This window comes from Gorilla gorilla, chromosome 21, assembly GCF_029281585.2.
Source record: "Gorilla gorilla gorilla isolate KB3781 chromosome 21, NHGRI_mGorGor1-v2.1_pri, whole genome shotgun sequence".
In the NCBI taxonomy this organism is placed as follows: domain Eukaryota; kingdom Metazoa; phylum Chordata; class Mammalia; order Primates; family Hominidae; genus Gorilla; species Gorilla gorilla.
In genome coordinates, this window is record NC_073245.2 from 45,384,569 (window position 1) to 45,409,561 (window position 24,993).

The 24,993-nt window shown below is 47.9% G+C and overlaps 1 protein-coding gene across 1 annotated transcript; it reads left to right on the forward strand.

The window, feature by feature from the left end:
- The first annotated feature begins 4,816 nt into the window (after nucleotides 1-4,816).
- BPIFA2 (BPI fold containing family A member 2) lies at nucleotides 4,817-24,479 on the forward strand. Its single transcript, XM_004061997.5, has 9 exons — nucleotides 4,817-4,945; nucleotides 12,206-12,377; nucleotides 16,002-16,146; nucleotides 17,149-17,256; nucleotides 18,473-18,625; nucleotides 21,224-21,305; nucleotides 22,680-22,743; nucleotides 23,590-23,667; nucleotides 24,291-24,479. The coding sequence occupies exons 2-8, from the start codon at nucleotides 12,221-12,223 to the stop codon at nucleotides 23,628-23,630; spliced, it is 750 nt and encodes a 249-aa protein (XP_004062045.3). The 5' UTR covers nucleotides 4,817-4,945; nucleotides 12,206-12,220; the 3' UTR covers nucleotides 23,631-23,667; nucleotides 24,291-24,479.
- The last annotated feature ends 514 nt before the right edge of the window (nucleotides 24,480-24,993 follow it).

Here is a 24,993-nt window from a genome sequence, read left to right on the forward strand (position 1 = left end):
ACAGCCCTAAGCCGGGCATCCTGAAACCTAGGTTTAAGACCCAGTTCAGACACTAACTCTCTGGGAGAACTTATGCCAGCCCCACCCTCTCTCTGGGCCTCTCTCCTCTCATCTGTAAAGTGTGCCCAGTCTCCAAAGGCCTTTCTTTCAATAAGAATGTTGGGAAGGTGGAAAGCAGGGCAAAACCTTGGCCGCAACAAGTCTTTCTCATGGTGGCGTCTTCTAATGTCTTCTGTGCTGTCGGTTGCAGTGACCCCTCAGTCTTCCTATTTCTAGGATGAGCATGGGACCCCGCCAAGACTATGGTAAGGATGTTCAAACGCTGGAGCATCACTGTGGGACTCTCTGACCCCATCTAAGTGGCTGTGACCTTGAGCTACCCACCAATGATTTCCCGCAGCCAAACCACAAATAGTTCCTTCATTAGAGCTTACGTTTGGATATGCCCAAAGCTGATAAGCTAGGAGATTTCCCAAGGGAAGGTAATTCAGCATGGAGCTGATGGAGGTAGAAGAGCCTCTAAGAAGCAGACTAAAGGAATGGTGCCTGACAGGGGAAGGGAAGTGAATGCCCCTTCCACTTCAGACAGATGGTTGGATTTATAGCTTAGGATTTGAGTATTCTTGAGGACCATCTGAAGCTGATGAGATGTTCCATCCAGCAGGTCAATGGCATTGCAGTAAGATGTATGAAGCCAGGTTGCAAGCCTGACTCCAAGTCTTTTAGAACTAAAGGAAGTAGAGGCCAGGCATAGTGGCTCCTGCCTATAATCACAGCACTCCAGGAGCCTGAGGCAGGAGGATCGCTTGAGCCCAAGAGTTTGAGGCCAGCCGGGGCAACATGGTGACATCCTATCTCTACAGAAAATACAAAAATTAGCTGGGTGTGGTGGTGTGTGCCTGAAGTCCCAGCTACTTGGGAGGCTGAGGTGGGAGGATGGCCTGAGCCTGGGGAGGTCAAGGCTGCAGTGAGCCATGATTGCACCACTGCACTGCAGCTTGGGTGACAGAGCAAGACCCTGTCTCAAAAAAAAAAAAAAAAAAAAAAGACCTGAAGGAAATTGGTGCTAAATGTAAAGTTACTTGGAACCCTTGGACTGTCTGCATTTCCAATTAAACACATCTCTGCACTCTGCTTTCCTCTCCTGCATAAGCAAGGTGCTCCCAAGCCACTTTCTCAATGAGTAAGGTTCACTTTAGGATCTGCCAAGGGAAATAAAGAAAAGAATGCCAAGATTATACGCATTTAGAATTCCAGAAGGTCAGAATCTTGGCCTTAGAGATCCTGGGAACTCCAAGACCTTGGCAATGGGTGGGAATGAGCAGAAGTGCTGGGCCTGCTGGGTCCACAGGATTGAAGCCCTGCATCCTTTAATTGCATGAAACTCTGATGATGCAGTAGTGTGTTGGGAAGTGGGTGGCCCCTGTCATGGCTCTTTGGTGTGGCAGTGAAAGGGACAGGTTTTAGGGTCAGGTAGACCTAAGTTCAAATTCCACCCTTCCAATGACTCGGAATCTCAGGTTCCTCTTCCACAAAATGAGAGTGAGAATGGCACCTATTTTACAGGAAAATTGTGAGAAAATGCATGAAGAAAGCCTATGCTCAGAGCCTGGGTGACAGCGTGAGATGCTGTCTCAAAAACAGAAAAGAAAAAGTAAAAGAATGAAAGGAAATGAGCGCTAAATGTAAAGTTACCTGGAACCATTGCATTTCCAGTTAACCACATCTCTGCACTCTACCTTTCCTCCAGAGAACCAGAGGGTGGTAAAGCAGCTCCACCTCAAACACCCCAATCCCTGTGGTACCAATGGGGGAAACAGACCACAAGGGCATGGAAGACTCAGCGAAGACACTGTAGGGTGCCCCCTGCCTGAGGCTCCGGTCACCTATCCCCTTCTGCAGCTCCTGCCCGCTGTCAAGAGGACCTGGGTGTGAAGCTCAGCTCTGCATCCTTCCAGCTGTGCAGAAGTGGGCCAGGCACCTCACCTCACTGGGCCTCAGTTTCCTTGACTGTTAAACGAATATGACCACTGGCAGACTGTCTAAACACCACCAGGCAGAGGGAACAGGCGGCTTGAGCTAAGGTGTGGAGTGGGGAACCACAAGGGGCTGTGAGAACCCACAATCACACTCTCTACCTCTCCCTGTTCCCTGTAGACAAGCACAGTCACAGAAGCTGGACACTGCGTGTCCTTCCGCGTCTCTCCCGCTGCTGGCCACACACAGGGAGCAGCAGGTATGGCCTGGGCACCGGCAGGGCTCCCAGGCAGATGGATTGGGGTGAGAGCAGGCACAGTTCTCAGATTTTGCCACAAGGTGGAGTTGTGACCCTGCTACTCCATGTTTCTCATACCTGTTAGAATTTAAGGATATTTGCATAATGCAGCATTTTATTTTTATTTTTATTTTTATTTTTTATGCCAGGCACTGTGCTGGTGGGCATTTGGCTTTCAGGATCGCATGTGATTTTCACAGCCACCTCTCAAGGTCAGCAGTATCATTATCTCTATTTTAGAGATGAGGAGACTGAGGTTCAAAGTGGTGATGTGACTGCATGGATGGACTGGGGAGTCTGACTGGGGAGTCAGAATTCGGCTCAAATCCCAGCTCTTCAGCCTATCAGGACACATAACCTCTCTGTGCCTCAGGCTCCAAAGGGGAAAAATGGGGCCAATGATAGCAATAATGTTTTGAATAGACCTTAGCTCTTTGTGGATTGTTTATCCTACACCCAGCCATGGATCATTTCATTCCGCCCTTTACCCCCCTTAAGAGGCAGCTGTTAATACATATTCATTTTGCAGATGAGGAAACTGAGGCCCAGTGAGGTTAGCTGCTGCCTGGCCCACTTCTACACAGCTGGAAGGAGGCAGAGCTGGGCTTCACACCCAGATCCTCTGGCAGCGAGCAGGAGCTGCAGGAGGTGGTGGGTGTCTGGGGCCTGGAGCAGGGGGGACCCTACTATGTCTTGGCTGAGTCTCCCATGCCCTCTGGCCTCAGTTTCCCCACTGATACCACAGGGATTGGGATGTTTGAAGTGGAGTGCCTTCACGGTCCCCTGGTTCTCTGGAGGAAAATGCAGTGCAACAGCCAAGAAGCCATATCCAGGAAGCTCCTGGAGTTGGGGGGGTGGGCCCTGCAGCAAGAAGAGGGCCCTCAGCTCCTGGGTGTCTCCCCATGCCCCAGCCAAAGCCACCCAGAGCTCAGTCCACGCTGGGCCTCCCTAGTGTCACTTGGGTGCATGGCTGATGACACATATGACCATGTTTGTTTTCTCAACCTTTTTGTCAGGACCGCCTTTGTGAACAACCTGAGGGCCCTGCAGGCTGCGGGGAGAGTCACGTGGAGCCTGAGGGTGGCACAAGGAAGGCAGAGAAGAAGCAAGTGGAGCCGGCCTTCAGGGTTCCTGAGTCTCCACAGGCCCATGGCACCTGTTCTTGGTCCAGCAATAAATGCTCAGATGGATGGCGAGGACTTGGGTCACCACAGGATCCACTATGGGAGGCTCCTGGGAAATATCACCAACACGACATTCATTCTTTCGGGCAGTAAGCATAGCCAGGTCCCATTTGATATGAATCTGACCTGCAAATCTGCAACAGTGTCCTGCAACATATTAAGTTTTACACGGTGAACAGAAAGTTAAATAAAACATTCCCTCCCCCCACCTTTTCCATTGTTAAGAACACACACCTAACTTGCTCAAGTCCCTCCCTTCTCAGGAAGAATAAAGGTCCCTTCTGTAATTCCACACTCCCTCCACCAACCTCCTTCCCTCTCTCGTCCCCTTCGCAGCCAAAGTTCCTTAGAGCTGTGCTTCTCCACCTTGAACAAACAAGTGAGCCACCTGGGCTCTTGTTAAGATGCAGGTTCTAGAGCAGTCGGTCTGAACTAGGGAGAGGCCAGCGGTCCATGGGCCACCCTTTGAGCAGCATGCTTATTTTGGATACATCCACCCCACCACCCATCTTCTTTCCACTGGTTGCCCCACCAAACTTGGCCTTACCAGGTCCTCCGTGATCACCAGGTAGAGGAAGTCAGTGGACCATAGATGAAGTCAGCCTCATCTTGACCATAGCACACATACCACTTCCTCCTCCATGAATCCGGTTCTTCCCTTGGCCTTACTCCCCTGGCTCTCCTCCTCCTCCTCCTCTGACCATTCTACCTCTGCCTTCTTTGCAGATGTAATATTTTCAAATCGGCCAACCAGTGGCTTCCTTCACCCTGGCCACTTTGATTGGTTCATTGCTCTGCATGTAACCCCAGAAGGACCAATGGGAATCAGTCCTAGAACTTGTGAAGAGATATTAGGAAAGACATACTTTCTTCTGCTAGACTATTAAGAGAAAATGTGGACCTGAAGCTGTTGGTGGCCATCTCTGCCACCTCTTTGGGGAAGTCAGTTTGAGGAGAAAGCCAAGCCAAGTCATGGAAAGAAACAGAGGCCTGGAGATTTCTTTTGAGCACCTAGATTCAGCCATGCCTGAAACCCGTTGGCCTGCTAGTTAAATGAGCCAATGACTTTCTTTCACATCTAAGTCACTTTGGGTTGTGTTTTCAATTACAAATATAACCCAAAGAATCCTGACAAATGCAACTGACAAACATTTCAGTTTATTGGCAAGCCATGGTGGGAAACCAGAGATGAACCCCAGAGAGAACTTGGCCTCCTGGAGTTGACAATGGAGAAGAGACAGCTGTGGGTGTGTAGGCAAGGAAGACACCTGTTCAAAAATGACAAGGCAGAACGTGAGAAAAGGTCAGCTGGGTGGCTCAATGAAGGCTTTATATAAGAGGTGCTTGCAGGATGCGGAGAATTTGCAGGGGGGTGACATCCTCAGACCTGGCCCTTGGCACTGGGAAGAGTTGATGCAAAGAAATTCTGCGAGGCCAGAGAGGAGGCTTTGGGAATTGTCCACCAGAAACAGAGAAGTCTGAGGTGGTAAGCTAAGACCCCACAGACACAAGACCTTCGAGGGTCCCAGAAGAAAAGACAAGCAGCTATGGTACTTCTCCCACGGTTTTGATTTTTTTGTTTTTTTGAGATGGGGTCTCGCTCCGTCGCCTAGGCCGGAGTACAATGGTGAGATCTTGGCTCACTTCAACCTCTGCTTCCCGGGTTCAAGTGATTCCCCCGCCTCAGCCTCCCGAGTAGCTGGGACTACAGGCACCTGCCACCACGCCCGGCTAATTTTTGTATTTTCAGTAGAGACGGGATTTCACCATGTTGGCCAGGCTGGTCTCGAACTCCTGACCTCAGGTGATCCACCCGCCTTGGCCTCCCAAAGTGCTGGTATTACAGGCATGAGCCACTGTGCCCAGCCTCTCCCATGGTTTTTATTCCCCCTTTTGATTGAGTGGCCACCGCATGATGCTCCAGGATTCTGCATTCCCCCTTTTATTTAATGCCTCCCCAGTCCCTACTAGCCAGGATTAGCACCGATTTTAGAGAGCAGAAGACACTGTCTCAGACAGCGGCCATGCCTTGCCTAACATCACACAGCTGGCCAGTGGCGGAATCTAGAATGAGGCTCTGCCCTCTTTCCCACCCTTAATCCTGCCGCTGGGCACGGCACTTCTGAGTTATCTTTACTGAGCACTTATGATGTGCCCAACACTGGGCTAACTCTTTTCCAGGCTTAAGTCCCAAATCAGCTATGTTAGGCAGATGATCATGGTCACCGTTTTGCAAATGAGGAAATGCAGGCCCAGAGAGGCAATGCCACCATTCCAGAGTCACACAGCTAGAAAGCAGCAGGGTTAGGGCCCAAATTGAGGTCTGGCTGGTTACCCAAAGCCCCTGCAAGATAAATATACCCAGACTTAGCCACGTTTTGGAATCCTCCCATCATTTGTCTTCTATATGATCTGTCTCCGCCTACCCCACAGTGTCATAGCACTTCCTCTTTCAACTCCCAAAGTGCTAAGTTCGACCCCATTCAGTACTTAAAGGAAGGACCTTCACCAGGGCTGGGCACTGTGCCAGGGACAGAAGCTCCCCATTTGCTTGGGGTCATCAATGCACAGAAAATTTGCAAGAACTGTACCTGCTTTGTGGAAAGTAATTGTCAGTGTGCGTGTTGGCCTCTGCCCCTGCCGGTGGGGTCTAAGGATGGACACATGTGGGGGTGCTCTGTGGGGCCCAGAGCCCCACACAGGACAAGACCCAGGTGAGACGCTCTGTAAGTGTGTGACGAATGAATGAATGACAGGATGGGTGGGTGGAGGGAAGAAAGGACTCTTCTTGTGATTCTGGGTCTCATCTCCTACATTCATCTATTCAGTCTGTGGATTAACTTGCTTTTCTCACTTTAATTAATTGTGGTATTTATTGGGATCCACCAAAAGCCAGGCCCCAGGCTGGCTGCTGAGGACACACAGATGGCAGAATCATGATCCCCACCCTTAAGGAGCCCCAGTCCAGCGGAGGAGAAAGGGCTAACCCACATCCCTTCAACCAATAAGCTTTTATGAAGGGATTTCTCTGACACAGGCTTGGGGCTGGGGGTGCTAGCGCAATGGAGATGAATCAGAAGGACCCACACAGCCCAGGGAGGATTCCGACGGTTAGAATATAAATGGCAGTGCTGCCGGGCACGGTGGCTCATGCCTGTAATCCCAGCACTTTCAGAGGCTAAGGCAGGCGGATTACTTGAAGTCATGAGTTTGAGACCAGCCTGGCCAAAAGGTAAAACCCCGTCTCTACTAAAAATACAAAAATTAGCAGGGCATGGTGGTGCATGCTTGTAATCCCAGCTACTCGGGCGGCTGAGGCAGGAGAATCACTTGAATCTGGGAGGTGGAGGTTGCGGTGAGCCGAGATGGACTTTGTTTAAAAAATATATATATATATGTACAGTATAAATGGCAGTGCACTGTGAGTAGCTCAGAGCATGGACTCCGGAGCCAGGTTTTCTGAGTTCAAGCCCCAGCTCTGCCACTTACTAGGTGTGTGACCTCAGGCAGTACACATTACCTCTCTGTGCCTCAGTTTCCTTGTTTATAAAATGGGAATAAGACAGTCCCTGCCTCTGGTTGCTGGGAGGAGTAAATGGAGAGACTATGCCTTCTTGCCAGACATGGGCCAATCGAATCAGCTCACCTACTGCCCTGGAGTTGGCCTGTCTCTGGGACAAGGACTGAGCTTCAGACATCTTTGACTCCATCACAGGGCTTGGGGTGCCCACTAAAGGGTTGTCAAACGCATGAGTGGCTCCAGCAGAAAATAATTTGCACTTGTAAAGTGAATGAACAATAAATAAATGGACAGATGACTAGGTACAGGGCCAGGCCCACTTTAGCAGGGAGGATCTGGAAGATGAGACAGGGCACAGAGAGATTGAGGGGCCAAATTCCAGGGAGTGAGGTGAGAACAGGGAGGGACCCAGAGAGCTCGCTCATGTCAAGAGGCCCACCCACCTGGGGAAGACAGAAAGTCAATGCCCATGAGGGGAACCAGACCCTGTGCTGGGTACTGGGACCTCGGAGATGCTGTGGTCTTGCCCTCAGAGAGTGGGACTGGCGAGACGTGGCTGACCTCCCTCCCTCCCTTCTTCTCTTCCTTTTCTCCTCCCTCTCTTCTTCTCTCTCCACATCCCCTCTCTCTCTTTCTTTCTTTCTTCTTTCCCTCTCTCCTTTCCTGCCTTTCTTCCCTCCCTCCTTCCCTCTCTTTCCTTCTTCTTTCCCTCCCTCTTTCCTTCCTCTCTCTTTTTTCCTCCTTCTCTCTCTCTCTTTTTCCTTTCTTTCTCCCTTCTTTCCTGCCACAAACATCATTTGACTCCTGCTGTAGACCAGACCCTGTGCCAGCTCTGGGGGAACGAAGGTGAACGAAGACAAGTTGCCCAGACTTCAAAGGACCCAGGGGAGGACCCTGACCCGGTGAAAACTCCTTTAAATTTTCTCTGGGAGTGTTGGATGAAGCATTCAGGGAACATTCCATGGGACAGGAGGAAGAAGACTCCAGCCTGCAGTGGGGCAAGGCCCCCTCCATCTGTCAGTCCATAGGAAGTGGCTCTCCATATTCTAGGGGCAGGACTTGAGGGGGGGTCTATTAGTGTCCAGATGTGGAATCCGGGACTTAGGGAAATACTTGAGCGCTGAAAGAATAAACTGTGTCACCTCCAAAATCAGAAGAAAACCCGGCAAAGTCAAAATTACCAAAAGTTGAATTAAAGGTCTTCAGACTGTAACATTGTGACAACTTTATTAATTGCTCTATTTAGCAGTCATAGGAAGGACAGTAACGTGTGAACAGGTTTTGTTGCTTTGATCTTTCTTATTTGCCCAGAATTCCTGAGTAGGCAGTTCAAGTGTGAGAAACTAGGACATACTAGAAATTGGAGGGATGATTCCTACTTGACTGATTTCACAGGCAAAATGGTGACAAGCCTTTCAGCAATTTTACTAGCAAAATAAGGCAATTACCTTTGATGGGTGCAATGGGAGTGCACATCTGTGTGTTTGTTATCTGGAGAAGGGGTGAGGGCTGCTTCTGTCCACGGGGAGAAGGAAGGTCAGTGGGGCAGTCTGGTCAGCTGAGCACCCCCCAGCCTGGCTGGCCCCTTGTGCAACCCCAGCCCTGTCACTCACTTTCTCTGGTCTCAGTAGGCTGCGTGACCTCTTAGGCTGTTTCTAGCCAGGGCACTGAGCCAGGTATGGAAAAAGATACCAGCTTGGAGGTTAAGGCTGGGCCAGTGGGATCAGGAAGCTGCCCCAGCTGGGGATTAGCAGTCACGCAGCAGGTAGGATGTCCTAGTCTTGGCACAGCTAATCTTTAATGCCTCACTGGGAATTTTCAATAAGAAATTCATCTCGCGACCCTCATGGCTGGGGCCTTTGTCCCTAAGAGGCAAACATCTTCCATGTGAGAAGACTTTGTGTAACCTGGAGAGGGAAGAAGAGGAGGAGGAGGAGGAGCACGCAGGAGGAGTTGTCACTGTTTCTCTTTCCGGAATGACTCAGACCAGCCAGCCTGAACCTCGGGTGACCTCTGAGGATCCCAACCTCCCCACCCACCAAGAACCCTATATTATATATTATATAATATTAATCTTATGACAGATGCTCCTCATTTTATTTTATTTTTGTTTGTTTGTTTGAGACGGAGTTTCGCTCTTTTGCCCAGGCTAGAGTGAAGTGGCACAATCTTGGCTCACTGCAACATCCACCCTCTAGGTTCAAGTAATTCTTCTGCTTCAGCCTCCAGAATAGCTGGGATTACAGATGCCTGCCCCCACACCCGGCTAGATTTTGTATTTTTAGTAGAGATAGGGTTTCACCATGTTGGCCAGGCTGGTCTTGAACTCCTGACCTCAGGTGATCTGCCCGCCTCGGCCTCCCAAAGTGCTGGGATTACAGGTGTGAACCACCACGCCTGGCCAGATGGTCCTCGTTTTATAATGGGTTGTGTCCCAGTAAACCCATAGTAAAGTTGAAATATTGAAGTCAAACCATCGTAAGCCGGGACCATATGCGCACATATTCATCAGCATCATCTTCACCATCTTTGCTGTTGCCATGCATCATGGGCCTACCCTATGCTAAGCCTTCATGGGTATTACACTACCTTGACCTCACAGCATGCCCTTGAGGTGAGCACTGTTCTTAATCCCATTTCACAGATAAAGAGCCTGAGGCTCAGCAAGGTGCAGTCTCTGGCCCAGGTCACACGGCCAGCAACCAGCAGAGAGCGAGTATTCAAGCCCAGGACAGCCCAAGCCCAGTGCCAGGCTCTGAGCACTGCCCTCAAAGCCCCTCACCATCGTTTTGATTTCCTAGGTCCTTGTCTGTCCACCATGCCTCTGAGATCCAGGAACAGCGTGTTTACCCATTTTACAGATGAGGCAACTGAGGCCTGGGCCAACACCAGGTCTCGAGGTCACTGCATCATGCTTAGCACCCTGGGCTATGTTCCTGGGCTGGGACAAACTGCCTTCACAAGATTTCAGCACAGCCCTTGGCTCTGTGCTTCACAACTGGGGGAAGAGCGGGGCTCAGACGTTTGCAGAACCCGGTGTCAGGCAGCCAGGGAAGGAGATGTGACAACCATTCAAGACCACAGGCAAGACTGCAGCAGGGGTCTAATGGTCTGGGCTCTTGGGGCCTGGCCATCACCTTCTCCCTGCAGCCGCCCAGCTCTGTGCTGTAACAGTGGAGCCATGGTTAGTGTAGGAACTAACCAGCTCCTGGAGCCACTGGTCTTGTCCCACCGTTTGCTTGGTTGCATCATTTTGAGGACAGGCCCCCCAGGTCCTTGCTGAATTGCAGGTGGGTGAGCAGAAGGGCAGAGACCCATGGTGACCCTGAGCTCTGTGCCAGTCCTTCCCAGCCTGAGGCCAAGTGGGCACCCACCCGAGTTTCCTGTGCTGTTCCGGGTTGACACAGGCCCAATGCAGCAGGCGTTACAACCAACCCAAACATCAGTGGCCGAAGCAAAAACAGGATACTCAGGCCCAGGGACTCTCCCTCTCTGCTAACTGACCACAGCCTGATATGGGTGGAAGGGTCTTCCCTGGTGGCCCAAATGCCTGGTTCCTGTCCTTGCAAGTATGGACAAGCCACCTCCCTCTCTGAACTTCAGCTTTCTCAACTGGAAAATGGAGCTCTGAAAACCTGCCTTACAGAGTTTTCATAAAGACTAACAGAAAAGTGCATCTAAAGTGCCCTTTAGGGACACCAAGCCCAGTGTCAGCACAAGCAGCTGCCAGGCATCTGCTGCACCTGCCAGGTGCAGACCCCTGGGGGCAGGACGCTGTGCACTGGGAGGCTGTCTGACTCCTTGTGGGCCACAATTCTAGACCCATCTCTGTCCCTGTCTTGCTGAATGACCCCAGGCTGGTGGCTTCCCCTCTCTGAGCCTCAGTTTCCAAATGATGACGGAGTTAGACCGGATGGTCATTATGGGTCCTCCTGCCAGGACATTCTCCAATTCATTCGTTCTCAGTCTTCTCCCAGTCCTCACCCACAAGGACCAAGGACCACCCCCTTGGTAGCTGCAGGCTCCATGAGGACCTGGTCTTAGTCTTGGCGGAAAGCCCTCTCCATAGCCATCCGTTTCAATTCAAGCATCCTGGGTGACCTTTGAGTTGGAAATCTCTCTCCCTGCTCATCCTGGAGAGGGGTTATTTTCCTTGGAGTGTCCTTGGATGATCCCAGAACCAAGGCTTGCTTCTGTGGGCAGCCTTCCATCCCATCTCCACCATATAATAGCCGCCACCATTCAGCAGAATCCCAGCAGACTGTGCAGGGGGGCAAGGATTTCACGAGCATCCTCCTCTAAACCTGTGAGTGGCGTGCTTCCCCCAGTGGCACCACACACGGTGGTCTTTAGAAGGCTTTGGGGGCAAGAGGCAGAGGGGTGGGATTGCTTGGGTTAGCTAATATTTTGAATATAGCAGAGATAATCAATATATCTCTAAATTTGCTCTAAATGGCAAGTTCGTGATGAGTACTCACTAAAGATTCCATTTCCCTCTGGGCAATTCTTACTCCTGTTCTTCCCATGACTGTCTGGGTGTCAAGACAAATGGCAAATCAGAGTAAATTTAGAGATCTATAGATTATATTAAAATAAGTGTCAAACTAATGAACAATGCAGGGTCATGAGGTGGTTCTCCATTGATTTGTTCATACTTCTATTCAACAAAGATTTATTCGTTTACTGTACTGTACTAGGTACAGGCTTTTTACTGGCGCCCGAGGATTCGACAGTGAAATAAGTCACAGTCCTTCCTCTAAGGAGTTCACAGCCTGGTAGGAAAGGTGGTCAAATCATCAGCGAAGTGTTATCCAAGACCTTGATCAGGATAATGAAGGCAGCAAGGTGGGACTCCCCCAACCTAGAATCTGGGAAGGGGCCTACGGTAGGCTTCACAGAGGGCATGATGTAGGAATTGACCTAAGTGGAAAAGTAAAGAAGAAGAAAAATATTTTAGGCAGAGAAGACAGCGTATGAAAAGGAACTTTGTGTCAAGAGTATGGGCTTGGAGTCAAGTCTGACTTCAAATCCCAGCTCATCTGCTCACTGACTGTGTGTCTCCGGGCAAGTTGCTGTAGCTTTCTGACCTCGGCTGCCCATTTGTAAAATAGGAAATAACCACATCTATCTTAATGGAATGCTAAATGTTAAGAGTGATGGGAACTCACTGAAGAGTCCATTTCCCTCTGGGCAATTCTCACTCCTTTTCTTCCCATGACTGTCCAGGTGTCAAGACAAAAGATGCTTCAGCTTTGGAAACTTGTTCTCCTGTGCGGCGTGCTCACTGGGACCTCAGAGTCTCTTCTTGACAATCTTGGCAATGACCTAAGCAATGTCGTGGATAAGCTGGAACCTGTTCTTCACGATGGACTTGAGACAGTTGACAATACTCTTAAAGGTAAATCAACAAGGGTGATGAACAGTGTCACCTAAATTAGCCTCCTAAACACTATGCCTGCATTACCAGAGGCTGCCACCAGGGGCTACTCTTTATGGGCGGTTTACTGAGAAAAGTGGCTATTCAATTCCTGACTCGTTCGTTTATCTTTCTAGAAACAAGCAATGCCACAATGAATACCCTTTTACATACTATATCCTGATAAACGTGCACAAGATAAATTCCTACAAGTGGGATTTCAAAAGTTCAAAAACTATGCTGTTGACAAATAATCTCCTATGTTAACACTTTCTCCAACAGTCTACGAAAGTGCCTTTTTTCCCACTCCTTTTCCAGCACTGGGTATGGACAACTTTACATATTCTGCCTGTCTCACAGATGAAAAGCTATAACTTATTTCACTTTGCATTCCTCTAATTATGAAGGAGCCCTCTTCTTTTTTCATATATTTACTATGTACTTACATATTTTAACTTGAGGATTTTGTCTATATTCTTAGCATATTTTTCTTTTAGGTTGTTTAATATTCTTTTATTGACATGTTAATTCAGTGAAAATTAAGGAAATTATCCCTACCTAGCCTTGGTATCTGTAAAGCTACCTACCTTTATATTTATTTATACCTCCTTTTTATGCTAACCTATTAAAATAACTTGGCTTTCTTTTTGTTTTATGGAAACATTAGCAGCACATCAAAAACAGTTTTTGTAGGAGGAGGTAACTTCTGCAAATGGCTGCCTTTCAAACCTTGTCAAGGGCTTAGGTAACTTTCAAAGATGCAGAAAGGACTCACACTCTAATTTCACAGCTGAGAAAACTGAGGCCCAGAGACAGAAACGTCTAAACCAAAGTCACCTCGTGAATTATACGATCAGAAGTAGTTATATCACCAATTTTATTTAAAGTGTCATTCTGTGAATCATTATAACTAGGTAGATATTGTCCATTACAGAGCCAAATTACAATATTATGATTACATCTCTTTTCTTATACGGTATAGTCTTTTGTTTTTCCTTAAGTTAGTAATTGCCCTGTTATTTCTCACTTGAATTATTTTCTTCTCATATATACTTAATTATTTTCATGAGCATCATCCTGTATCTATCATGACATTTATTATTTTTTGAGACAAGGTCTCACTCTGTCACCCAAGCTAGAGTACCTGCCAGCCTCAACCTCCTGGGCTCAACTGATCCTCCCACCTCAGCCTCCCCAGTAGCCGGGACTACAGCTACACCACCACACCTGGCTAAGTTTTACATTTTTTGTAGCGGTGGAGTCTCACCATTTTGCCCAGGCTGGTCTCGAACTCCCGGCCTCAAGTGATCCTCCTGCCTTGGCCTCCCGAAGTACTGAGATTACAGGCGTGAGCCACCACGCCCAGTCACGACATTTATTCCCATCCCCCTGTTCTCCAGAGACCTATCATAAAGACACTTTGTCCTCCTCCTCCTATAAGAATTATTGCTTTCTTTTGGTGCAATTGCTTTTGGTGTCATGAAGTCTTTGCCCATGCCTATGTCCTGAATGGTATTGCCCAGGTTTTTTATGGTTTTGGGTTTTATATTTAAGTATTTAAACCATCTTGAGTTAATTTTTTAATAAGGTGTAAGGAAGGGATCCAGTTCCAGTTTTCTGCATACGTCTAGCCAGTTTTCCCAGCACCATTTATTAAATACAGAATCCTTTCCCCACTGCTTGTTTTTGTCAGGTTTGCTGAAGATCAGATGGTTGTAGACATGTGGTGTTATTTCTGAAGTCTCTGTTCTGTTCCATTGGTCTATATGTCTGTTTTGGTACCAGTACCATGCTGTTTTGCTTACTGTATCATTGTAGTATAGTTTGAAGCCAGGTAGCATGATGCCTCCAGCTTTGTTCTTTTTGCTTAGGATTGTCTTGCTATATGTGCTCTTTTTTTGGTTCCATATGAAATTTAAAGTAGTTTTTTTTCTAATTCCGTGAAGAAAGTCAATGGTAGTTTGATGGGAATAGCAGTGAATCTATAAATTACTTTGGGCAGTATGGCCATTTTCATGATATTGTTTCTTCCTATCCATGAGCATGGAAAAATTAACAAATGGGATCTAATTAAACTGAAAAGCTTCTGCACAGCAAAAGAAACTGGCATTAGAGTGAACAGGCAACCTACAGAATGGGAGAACATTTTTGCAATCTATCTATCTGACAAAGGTCTAATATCCGGAATCTACAAGGAACTTAAACAAATTTACAAGAAAAAAAAAACAACCCTATCAGAAAGTGTGCAAAGGATATGAACAGACACTTCTCAAAAGAAGACATTTATGTGGCCAAAAAACATATGAAAAAAAGCTCATCATCACTGATCATTAGAGAAATGCAAATCAAAACCACAGTGAGATACCATCTCACACCAGTAAGAATGGCAATTATTAAAAAGTCAGGAAACAATAGATGTTGGCAAGGCTGTAGAGAAATATGAACACTTTTGCCCTATTGGTGGGACTGTAAATTAGTTCAACCATTGAAGAAGACAGTGTGGTGATTCCTCAAGGATCTAGAACCAGAAATACCATTTGACCCAGCAATCCCATTACTGGGTATATCCCCAAAGGAATATAAAATGTTCTACTATAAAGACACATGTACACATATGTTTATTGCAGCACTATTTACAATAGCAAAGACATGGAACCAACCCAAATGCCCATCAATGATAGACTGGATAAAGAAAATGTGGTACATATACACCATGGAATACTATGCAGCCATAAAAAAGAATGAGATCATGTCCTCTGCAGGGACATGGATGAAGCCAGAAGCCATCATCCTCAGCAAACTAACACAGGAACAGAAAACCAAACACTGCATGTTCTCACTCATAAATGGGAGTTTAATGATGAGAACACATGGATGCAGGGAGGGGAACAACACACACTGGGGCCATTTGGGGGCTTGGGGGCAAGGGGAGGGAGAGAATTAGGACAAATACCTAATGCAGGTGGGGCTTAAAACCTAGATGACGAGTTGATAGGTGCAGCAAACTACCATGGCACATGTATACCTATGTAACGAACCTGCACATTCTGCACGTGTATCCCGGAACTTAAAGTTAAAAAAATAATAATTATTATTATTGCTTTGTGGGCCTGCTGCAAAGCTGTCATTCTGGGACTCTCATTTTCCAGTTTCATGGATTGGAGCCATTTTTTCTCCTGGATTGTAGATTTTTCATTTCTTGAGTGTATTCTCTCATTCTTTCTAGTTTTTCAAACCCACGTGAGCATCTCACTTAGCACAATAGGCCCCTGAGTCACTCCTAGACACTGGTGTACAATCAATAGCAATTGCCTGGCCAACTGGTTGATCGCACTGTTGATATAGAATCAGTATATATTATTAATAGTACGGAGGCAGTATGGAGGAAACAAGAGTTCCCTGGCTGTGTGGCTAGACACATTTCTTAACCATCTAGAGCCTTTATTTCCTTAGCTATAAAAAAGCAGACAGTGACAATATCTACTTCACCGAGTTGTTATAAAGATTAAATGAAATAACGTAGGCAAACAGTCTTACCCGGTACCTGGAGCATCATAGCTACTTCGTAAGTGGTGCATGACACAAAATGGCGATTGTTTTTGGCAGGCATCCTTGAGAAACTGAAGGTTGACCTAGGAGTGCTTCAGAAATCCAGTGCTTGGCAACTGGCCAAGCAGAAGGCCCAGGAAGCTGAGAAATTGCTGAACAATGTCATTTCTAAGCTGCTTCCAACTAACACGGACATTTTTGGGTGAGTTGGTGCTTCAGGGTGGAGATCCTTGCTCTAAGGAAAGGGAAAACATATCTTTGAGGAGGTAAGTTTAAGATGAAAGACAGCTGGACAAGCCTCATTCCCCTCCCACAGAGCCAAGGTGGTCTGAGCGAGGCCAGACCCACCAGAGCTTGAGTAAATTAGAGGCAGGGCTACAGAGTCAATCCGGGCATCTTATGGGTTCGGGCTTCCGCGTTCTTTAATTTCAGGGTCAGGGTGAAGGTTATATTTATCCTTACCTCTACCCGTTTGCTGGTACACAAAGTCCCTTTCCAAGGAGTAAAACTTTCCTTTTCCATATATAACTGGGGGTAAAAGCCCAGATCCCCTTAGGGGAAGGGAACTGGAGTCTTCGCCACATAACCCCAGGCAGTGGATCCACTCACATACTTTTATTATTATTATTGTTATTATTATTTTTTTTTGAGATGGAGTTTCACTCTTGTTACCCAGGCTGGAGTGCAATGGCACAATCTTGGCTCACTACAGCCTCGCCTCCCGGGTTCAAGTGATTCTCCTGCTTCAGCCTCCTGAGTAGCTGGGATTAGAGGCATGCACCACCACGCCCGGCTGATTTTGTATATTTAGTAGACACAGGGTTTCTCCGTGTTGGTCAGGCTGGTCTCGAACTCCCGACCTCAGGAGATCTGCCCGCCTTGGCCTCCCAAAGTGCTGGGATTACAGGCGTGAGTCACCGTGCCCGGTCCCACTCATGAACTTTTAAAGTCAGATAGTTCTGGCCTCAAAATCTGCCTCTGGCACTTACTCCCCTAGGAATCTGGGGGAAAATCACACCAGCCTGAGCCTCAGTGTGCTGTGCCGTAAAATGCAGAGAATCAAACCTCTGAACAGGGCTATAGTGAAGACTAAAGAAGGCAAGGTTGATGAGACCCAAACGCTCAGCTCGAGGCCGGCCCAGGGAAGTGCTTGGCAAGTGGCTGTCATGAGGAGTGACAAGGGTGAATTGTGGGTTTCACACAGGTTGAAAATCAGCAACTCCCTCATCCTGGATGTCAAAGCTGAACCGATCGATGATGGCAAAGGCCTTAACCTGAGCTTCCCTGTCATCGCGAATGTCACTGTGGCCGGGTGAGTATGCGCTAGAATCTGAGATTTGGGAAAGGCAGTGCAACCTGGCCGATGGATGCCCAACCTGGGAATTGGGCACCTCCTCCCACTGCTGGGTGAACTTGGGCCTCAGTCTCCCAATCTGTGAGTGAGAGAACCCTTCTGGGTCTAAGATCTTAACCCTTAAAATGTTCTAGAGAACTCTGGCCATAACCAAGTGTCTTTTAAAAACAATGCTCCATTGAATATAGTTTTGAAATCATGACATTTATCTGGTTTTAAAATTTGAAAAGTTGAGAAAACAAACATTTATCATTCTTTGGCAAAATTTCCTCCAGCATTATTTTGTCCCTCAAGATTCTAAGTTGCAGTGACCATTACAGAAAAATTCATACAATAATACACAGTGTATAATAAAGTGCGTGTGTGCAAAATATAAGTTTAAACTCTTTTAAGTTTAGCTGGGAGTGGTGGCTTATACCTGTAATCCCAGCAATTTGAGAAACTGAGGTGGGAGGATTGCTTGAGCTCAGGAGTTCGTGACCAGCCAGGACAATATGACAAAACCCTGTCTCTACAAAAAATACAAAAATTAACCAGGTGTGGCAGCACACGCCTGTAGTCCCAGCTACTTGGGAGGCTGAGGCAAGAGGATTGCTTGAGCCAGAGAGGTCGAGGCTGCAGTGAGCTGTGATTGCACCACTGCATTCCAGCCTGGGCGACAGAGTGAGACCCCGTCTCACAAAAAATAAAAAATTTTAATTTTAAAGGAGATAGACAAGAAATGAGCATGTGTGAAAGCACTTCTGTAAACTACATGCACTAATGATGCCACCCATTATTTAGCTATGAGATCTTGGGATAGTTACTTAACCTCTCTGTACCAAGGTTTCCTCATTCAGAAAATAGGGATAGTAATAAATGAATCCAGGTAAAATACTTTTTTAAAGTACCTACACATAAATTGTTGTCAATAAATGTTAACTATTATTATTTTACTTACTAGTGTAACGTTGTATAAAAAATTCATATGAGCTAAACCCAAGTGGCCAGGAGAAGAAGCCCCTAATATAAACATGTAAATCTCATAGAGGATATGGACCATGTTGATATTACCTGGGCCATGTTGACATTACACATAGACATTCTGACTCATGTCCACACAGGTGGAGGAACCCAACTGGGCAACAGGCAGGAACTTCTAGACTTTGTTCACTGTGCATCTTACTTCCTGCAGGCCCATCATTGGCCAGATTATCAACCTGAAAGCCTCCTTGGACCTCCTGACCGCAGTCACAATTGAAACTGATCCCCAGACACACCAGCCTGTTGCCGTCCTGGGAGAATGCGCCAGTGACCCAACCAGCATCTCACTTTCCTTGCTGGACAAGTAAGTCCCATTCATCTTAGTAGAGCTGGGCTCTCAGGGAACTTGAGGACCCCTAATTTCAGCTCTAGTCCTCTACCTAAGAGGAGGCCTAGTGGTGAAAGTGTTCAGGCTCTGGAGTCATGTTGACCTTGGTTTACACATCAGCTCTGCCACTAACTTGTAACTTTATCACCAACTTGACCCAGGCCTGTTTTCACATCTGTAAACTGGGGGTGTTCATAATAACTACTCATAGGCTTCTGAGATGACCAGATGAGAAAATACAACTATTTAGCATGCAGCCTGGAACATGCTGCCTCTCTGCCTGCTGGTTCTCTCCATTACTGAGACTGGAGTGTTGAGCTCCCCACCATAATCATGGATTTGTTCATTTCGCCTTTCAACTCTGTCAGTTTCTGCTTCATACCCTTTGGAGCTCTGTTGTTAGGTGCATGCACATTAGGATTGTTATGACTTCTTGGAGAATTGTCCCCTTTATTGTTATGTAATGTCCCTCAATAATAATAATAATAATAACGATAAAATTATATTTACCTTCTTGCCTCCAGTTGGGAGAGAAAGGGGAGAGTAAGTGCCTGCCACAGGCTCTAATTTCAGATTGTCCCCAAATCGTCCTCCACCCACTGGAAAATTCCTGAAAGGAGATCTTGAAAACTTAATCCTCTCCATTTGACTCATTGATCCCTTTTAATCCACAAAATCTACATCTTAAGCTCTGTGCCTGAAAGAGCAGGTTTGACTCAGGCAAGAGGGTGGAAGGAGAAAGAGTGATGCTGGCCGACGGCTGGGAGAGGATGAATGACCCAGAAGCTGAGGGCTGGGGCTACTTGGCCTTGGCCAGGAGCAAGGCTGGGTCCTCAGCTCTCAGCCCCAGTGGCCATGAGCAGAGGACACTCCACTCGCCCTGCACTGAGGGATCTGAACACAGGTTGCTCAAAGACCCCTGAAAACCAAAGAAAGTTTCCATAGCCTGATGTGAGTTGCGAAGGCTGGGGTGTAAATTCAGAGGCCGGAGCCTGGTGGGTGCTATCTTCCCAAGTAGCCTCAGGGACTCCATCCCGCTGCACTAGGTCTGTGCCCACATCTGTGAGATGGCACCACTCTGCGGCTCCAGATCCTCCCAGGGCCTTTCTTTGCACTTGTGGTTCAATCCCAAGTGCTCCCCATGGTCATGAAGGCTCTGTTTGATCTGGCCCCACCCTTGTATCCCTGCACCCTCCCCTTACTCACTGTGCCCAGATGCAGTGGCCTTTGTGCGGTGTCTCAGGTAGGCTCTTTCCCAGCTTAAGACCTTTGCCTGGGGTGCTCTGGCTACCTAGAGCACCTTCTTCTCACTCCACTTTGATGGACTTTTGCATCCTTCAGGGCCTTCCCAGGGCTCCTCCTATTCTCTCTCGTAAGAGTCTAACTCTTGCCTTTAAAGCACTTGTCACAAGTTCTCAATATGTATTTAATTGTATGTTCACTTCTTTCATTCTTTCAGCCAAAAATGTATTGAGGCTGGGCACGGTGGCTCCACACCGGTAATCCCAGCACTTTGGGAGGCTGAGGTGGGCGGATCACTTAAGGTCAGGAGTTCAAGACCAGCTTGGCCAACATGGCAAAATCCTGTCTCTACTAAAAATACAAAAATTAGCCGGGGGTGGTGGCGGGTGCCTGTAATTCCAGCTACTCAGGACGCTGAGGCACAAGCATTGCTTGAACCCAGGAGGCAGAGGTTGCAGTGAGCCGAGATCATGCCACTGCACTCCAGTCTGGGTGACAGAGCAAGACATTGTCTCAAAAAAAAAAAAAAAAGTGTATTGAGCATCTGCTATGTGCCAGGCAGGCACCATTCTGGGCTCTGGAGAACTGATTGGTGATGACAGATCAGGGTCCCTGATCAGGAACAAGGTCCCTGTTCTTGCAGAGCTTACCCAAGGGAAAGCTAAGCTGCTGTGGATCTGTGTCCACATCTGTGAAATGACACCACTCTACAGCTCCAAATCCTCTCAGGGCTTTTCTTTGCACTTTGGATCCAATCCAACCCAAATTCAGTCCATCAGTAAAGAACGCTCCAGGGAAATATGAGTCCTGCACAAAGCATTACCCTTAACTGGGCACTGTGATAGCAAAGCTCTCTCTTAGGTAAGCAGTCAGGGAGGGGTGCCCTGAGGAGGTGGCAATTATACTAAGAGTTGAAGGTGGGAGGAGCCAACTTTGGCAAGATTTGTTTAGGTACCACATTAGGGTATGTTTGGACCCTTAATGTTTAGGTACTGGGTTAGGGGATGTTTGTACTTTATTTATTCGGTATCCTCAGGGCCCAGCTAGGTTCCTGGTGCATAGTCGGTGCTCTGTAAATACGGGTTGAATGAGTGAACGAATAAGGTCTCTGTGCTGAGAATCTCATGGGGCACCGGGGTGAGCCGCTGGTCAGATGTGGGAGTCTAAGTGATGATCCATGTGGATGGGAGGCTCTGTCTGTAGTTAGAAAAGTGTCTCCATGTCCCTGGGGTTTATCTGACTCCACAGTATTTCCCGCCCCCCCAACTTCTTGGCAGTTCCCCCATCTCTTGCCCACTTGACCAGACTTTAATAGTTCCCTGTGTTTTCCAGACACAGCCAAATCATCAACAAGTTCGTGAATAGCGTGATCAACACGCTGAAAAGCACCGTATCCTCCCTGCTGCAGAAGGAGGTGAGTCTCCCACTCCTTGGAGCCCAGATCCAGGCCTGGTGGGGGCAGGTGGGGGAATTTGCAGGCCTGGCTGTATCCTCTGAGCACTTTTCCTTCGGAGGTGAAAGCTTCTCCTTAGGAGGTCAGCTGGAGCTTCCTCCTCTACTAATCAGCCTGGTGGGTAGCAGGGGAGAGCAGAGGCCTGACATTAGCTGAAATTGCCAGGTCCCAAACTTGAGCCTCTCACCATATCCACGCACTACCAATATGCTTTTGTAGCTAACATCTTCAACACAATTTTACTTAAATATGTTTCTTTAGAAGCATTTATTTTTAAAAATAAAACTTTATATCCCTATCATAAATAGAAAATTAATGTCACATATCATACAATCAATGGACTTATAAAATAGTTTTAATTTTTTTTCCATCTGTGCATCATCCAAAACCATAGGTACCATGTGCAGGATTACTAGGCCCAAAGTTGCAGAGATTCTAAATCAGTCATTCTGGAAGGGGACCCAGGAATGTGGGTTTATAAAAGAAAAATCCTCCAGATGGCTCTGTGACCCACTGAACCGGAGTTTAGTTATATTGCAAAAGCGATCCTCCACCAGCTTCAGCCTCAGCTAGGTGCCTGATAGGAATGCAGAATCTCAGGCCCCACCCCAGACCTGCTGAATTGCAATCTGTGGGGAACTGTGTACACACAGGAGCATGAGATACTCTGCTCTACAACCTCAGGGCAAATGCCTCAGGGCACCATCTGACCCTTTAAAATTCCAGGGTTCCAAAGTTCAACATGGGAATGTTAACAATCTAGAATGTAGATTTTTGAGGTCCTAGAATTCTAGTGTTCTAAGGTGTTAGGATTCTAACACCCTAGGGTTCCAGATTTAAGACTGCTGGGATCCCATTGTTCTACAATCCTAAGGTTCAGGCCAGGCGCGGTGACTTATGCCTGTAATCCCAGCTCTTTTGAAGGTCAAGGTGGGCAGATCACTTGAGGTCAGGAGTTCAAGACCAGCCTGGCCAACATGGTGAAACCCTGTCTCTACTAAAAATACAAAGATTAGCCAGGCATGGTGGCATGTGCCTGTAAACCCAGTTTCTTGAGAGGCTGAGGCAGGAGAATCACTTGAATCTGGGAGGCGGAGGTTGCAGTGAGCAGAAATCATACCACTGTACTCCAGCCTGGGCAAGACAGTGAGATTCTGTCTCAGAAAAAAAAAAAAAATACAATAAAACAAAATAAAATCCTAAGGTTCAAAGGTTCTAAGATCCCTAGAAATGAGCTCATCTGTGGGTGGCAAACAATTTGTTCTCAGCTGAGAAGAATGATCTGTTCTTCCTCCTTCTCCTGACCCTCCTCTTCCTCCTCTCTCCGGCTGTCAGATATGCCCACTGATCCGCATCTTCATCCACTCCCTGGATGTGAATGTCATTCAGCAGGTCATCGGTAAGTCAATGGGGAAGTGGGGACCTTCTGAGGCAGGCATGGAGCTCTGTGCCCACCCCATAAGCAGTTCTGGTCAGGGGACCCTGGAGAAGCAGAAGGACCCACTGTCCTAAGCAAATTGGGAGCCATGGCTTCCCCTCCACAGGCACCTGGGGGCTCCCTTTGGCTTTTGGGTCTACAGGCATGGCTGGGGTTGCTGGGGAGAAATGGAGTAAGTAAAGCTGTCAAGACCCTGGAGGTGACCCTTCTATGAAAATAGCCACAAGTCAGCCAGGCGCAGTGGCTCACACTTGTAATCCTAGCACTTTGCGAGGCTGAGGTGGGCAGACCACTTGAGTTCAGGAGTTTGAGACCAGCCTGGGTGACATGGCGAAACCCCATCTCTACTAAAAAATACAAAATTAGCCAGGCGTGGTGGCATGCACTTGGAGTCCCAGCTACTCAGGAGGCTGAGGCGGGAGGATTGCTTGAGCCTAGGAGGCAGACATTGCAGTGAGCTGACATCATGCCACTGCACTCCAGCCTGGGTGACAGAGTGAGACCCCAGTCTCAAAAAAAGAAAAAAAAGAAGAAGAAAGGAAATAGCCACAAGTCCAGTCCCTTAGGCAGTCACTTTGTGCTCTGTACACACTATCTCACTGGATCCTTGCAACAACCCTGTGGGGCGGGTACTGTCATTGTACCCACTTTACAGATGAACAAACTGAAGCTCAGAGAGGTGGAGCAACATCCCTGGGGTCCCACAACTGTCAGGTTACCGGCTGGAGAGCGGCATCTTTTGGAGTCTGGTCTCTATTCAATTCCGGTGGCAGAGACTAAGGCCTGCTATTGATTTTGTTTCTTCAGATAATCTTCAGCACAAAACCCAGCTGCAAACCCTCATCTGAAGAGGACGAATGAGGAGGACCACTGTGGTGCATGCTGGTGAGGAGCCAGACTCTGCCCCAATGCACAGGGGCCTATGGTGAAGCAAAAGTCAAGCATGGCTTCCCTTCTTTTTGTGTTAGAAGACTGTGCCTTCATCTCAGTCATAGATTGAGCCCTGGCCCCCATCCCAGGCTAGGCCCTGATTCTGGTCACACTCTGAACACTGAGCCTTAATCACTGAACTCTGATTCTGGCCCCAGACTGAGCCTGGATCCTAGTCACAGACTGAGTTTGATGCCAGTTATTGACTGAGCCTTAGTCTTGGTCACAGAATGAGCCCCAACCTTAGTCTCAAATGGATATCCATGATTCTGATCACATATTGGGCCCTGAACCTGGCTCCAGTAGTGGCCTCGATCAATCATTTCACATCTGCCATTGTTCTGAAGGAGGGTGAGGGGAATGAAGATGAGTCAGTGCCAGGTGCCAATGAAAGATCCCAAACCACAGGTGCCAGTTTCTTCTTCCCAGGACTTAAACCACATGGGGTATTGTGGGAAAGAGCTGGGACACTGGAGCCAGGTCAACTTGGGTCCCATCAAGTGCCCAGTGGATGACTGACAGCTGGGTGTAAGGGCAGCCTAGCAGCAAATGTCCTAACCCCCTTGGTCTCATTCCAGATTGGTTCCCAGTGGCTTGCCCCACCCCCTTATAGCATCTCCCTCCGGGAAGCTGCTGCCACCACCTAACCAGCGTGAAAGCCTGAGTCCCACCAGAAGGACCTTCCCAGATACCCCTTCTCCTCACAGTCAGAACAGCAGCCTCTACACATGTTGTCCTGCCCCTGGCAATAAAGGCCCATTTCTGCACCCTTCTGTGTGGCTTGTTGCATTCCCTCCATTTGGGATTTGTTGGTGGGAACTGGGGAGGGAGGTTGGGGGCTGCAATTAGGGTGGGAAAGACCTGGATCCAGAGCTAGAAGGCTCAGTGGGAATATCCAGCCGCATCTCCTGGTTCTATAAAGGGGCCACTGAGACACAGAGAGGGCAACAAACTAGCCCAAGTCACACAGCCAATCTGTGGCAATAGCAGACCCCGATCTATCCATTCGTGCATTCAACAGGTATGTAGTGAACACCTACTCTGTGCCAGACAGGCAATGGGAACTGGAAAGTCACATTCTGGGGACAGCCCCACCCAGCACTTTCCTCCATTCCTCTCCAGGGGCCCTGAGGATTCTTGGAGAATCAGGGGACACCTAGCCTGACTGGAGTCAGGAGTATGAGGCAGAGTGATGCAGGGTCAGAGGACTGTGGCCCCATCTCCACCTGCCCTGTTAGCCCTGCTGCCCTCTAGGGGTCCCACTGGAGCAGAGATGTCTTT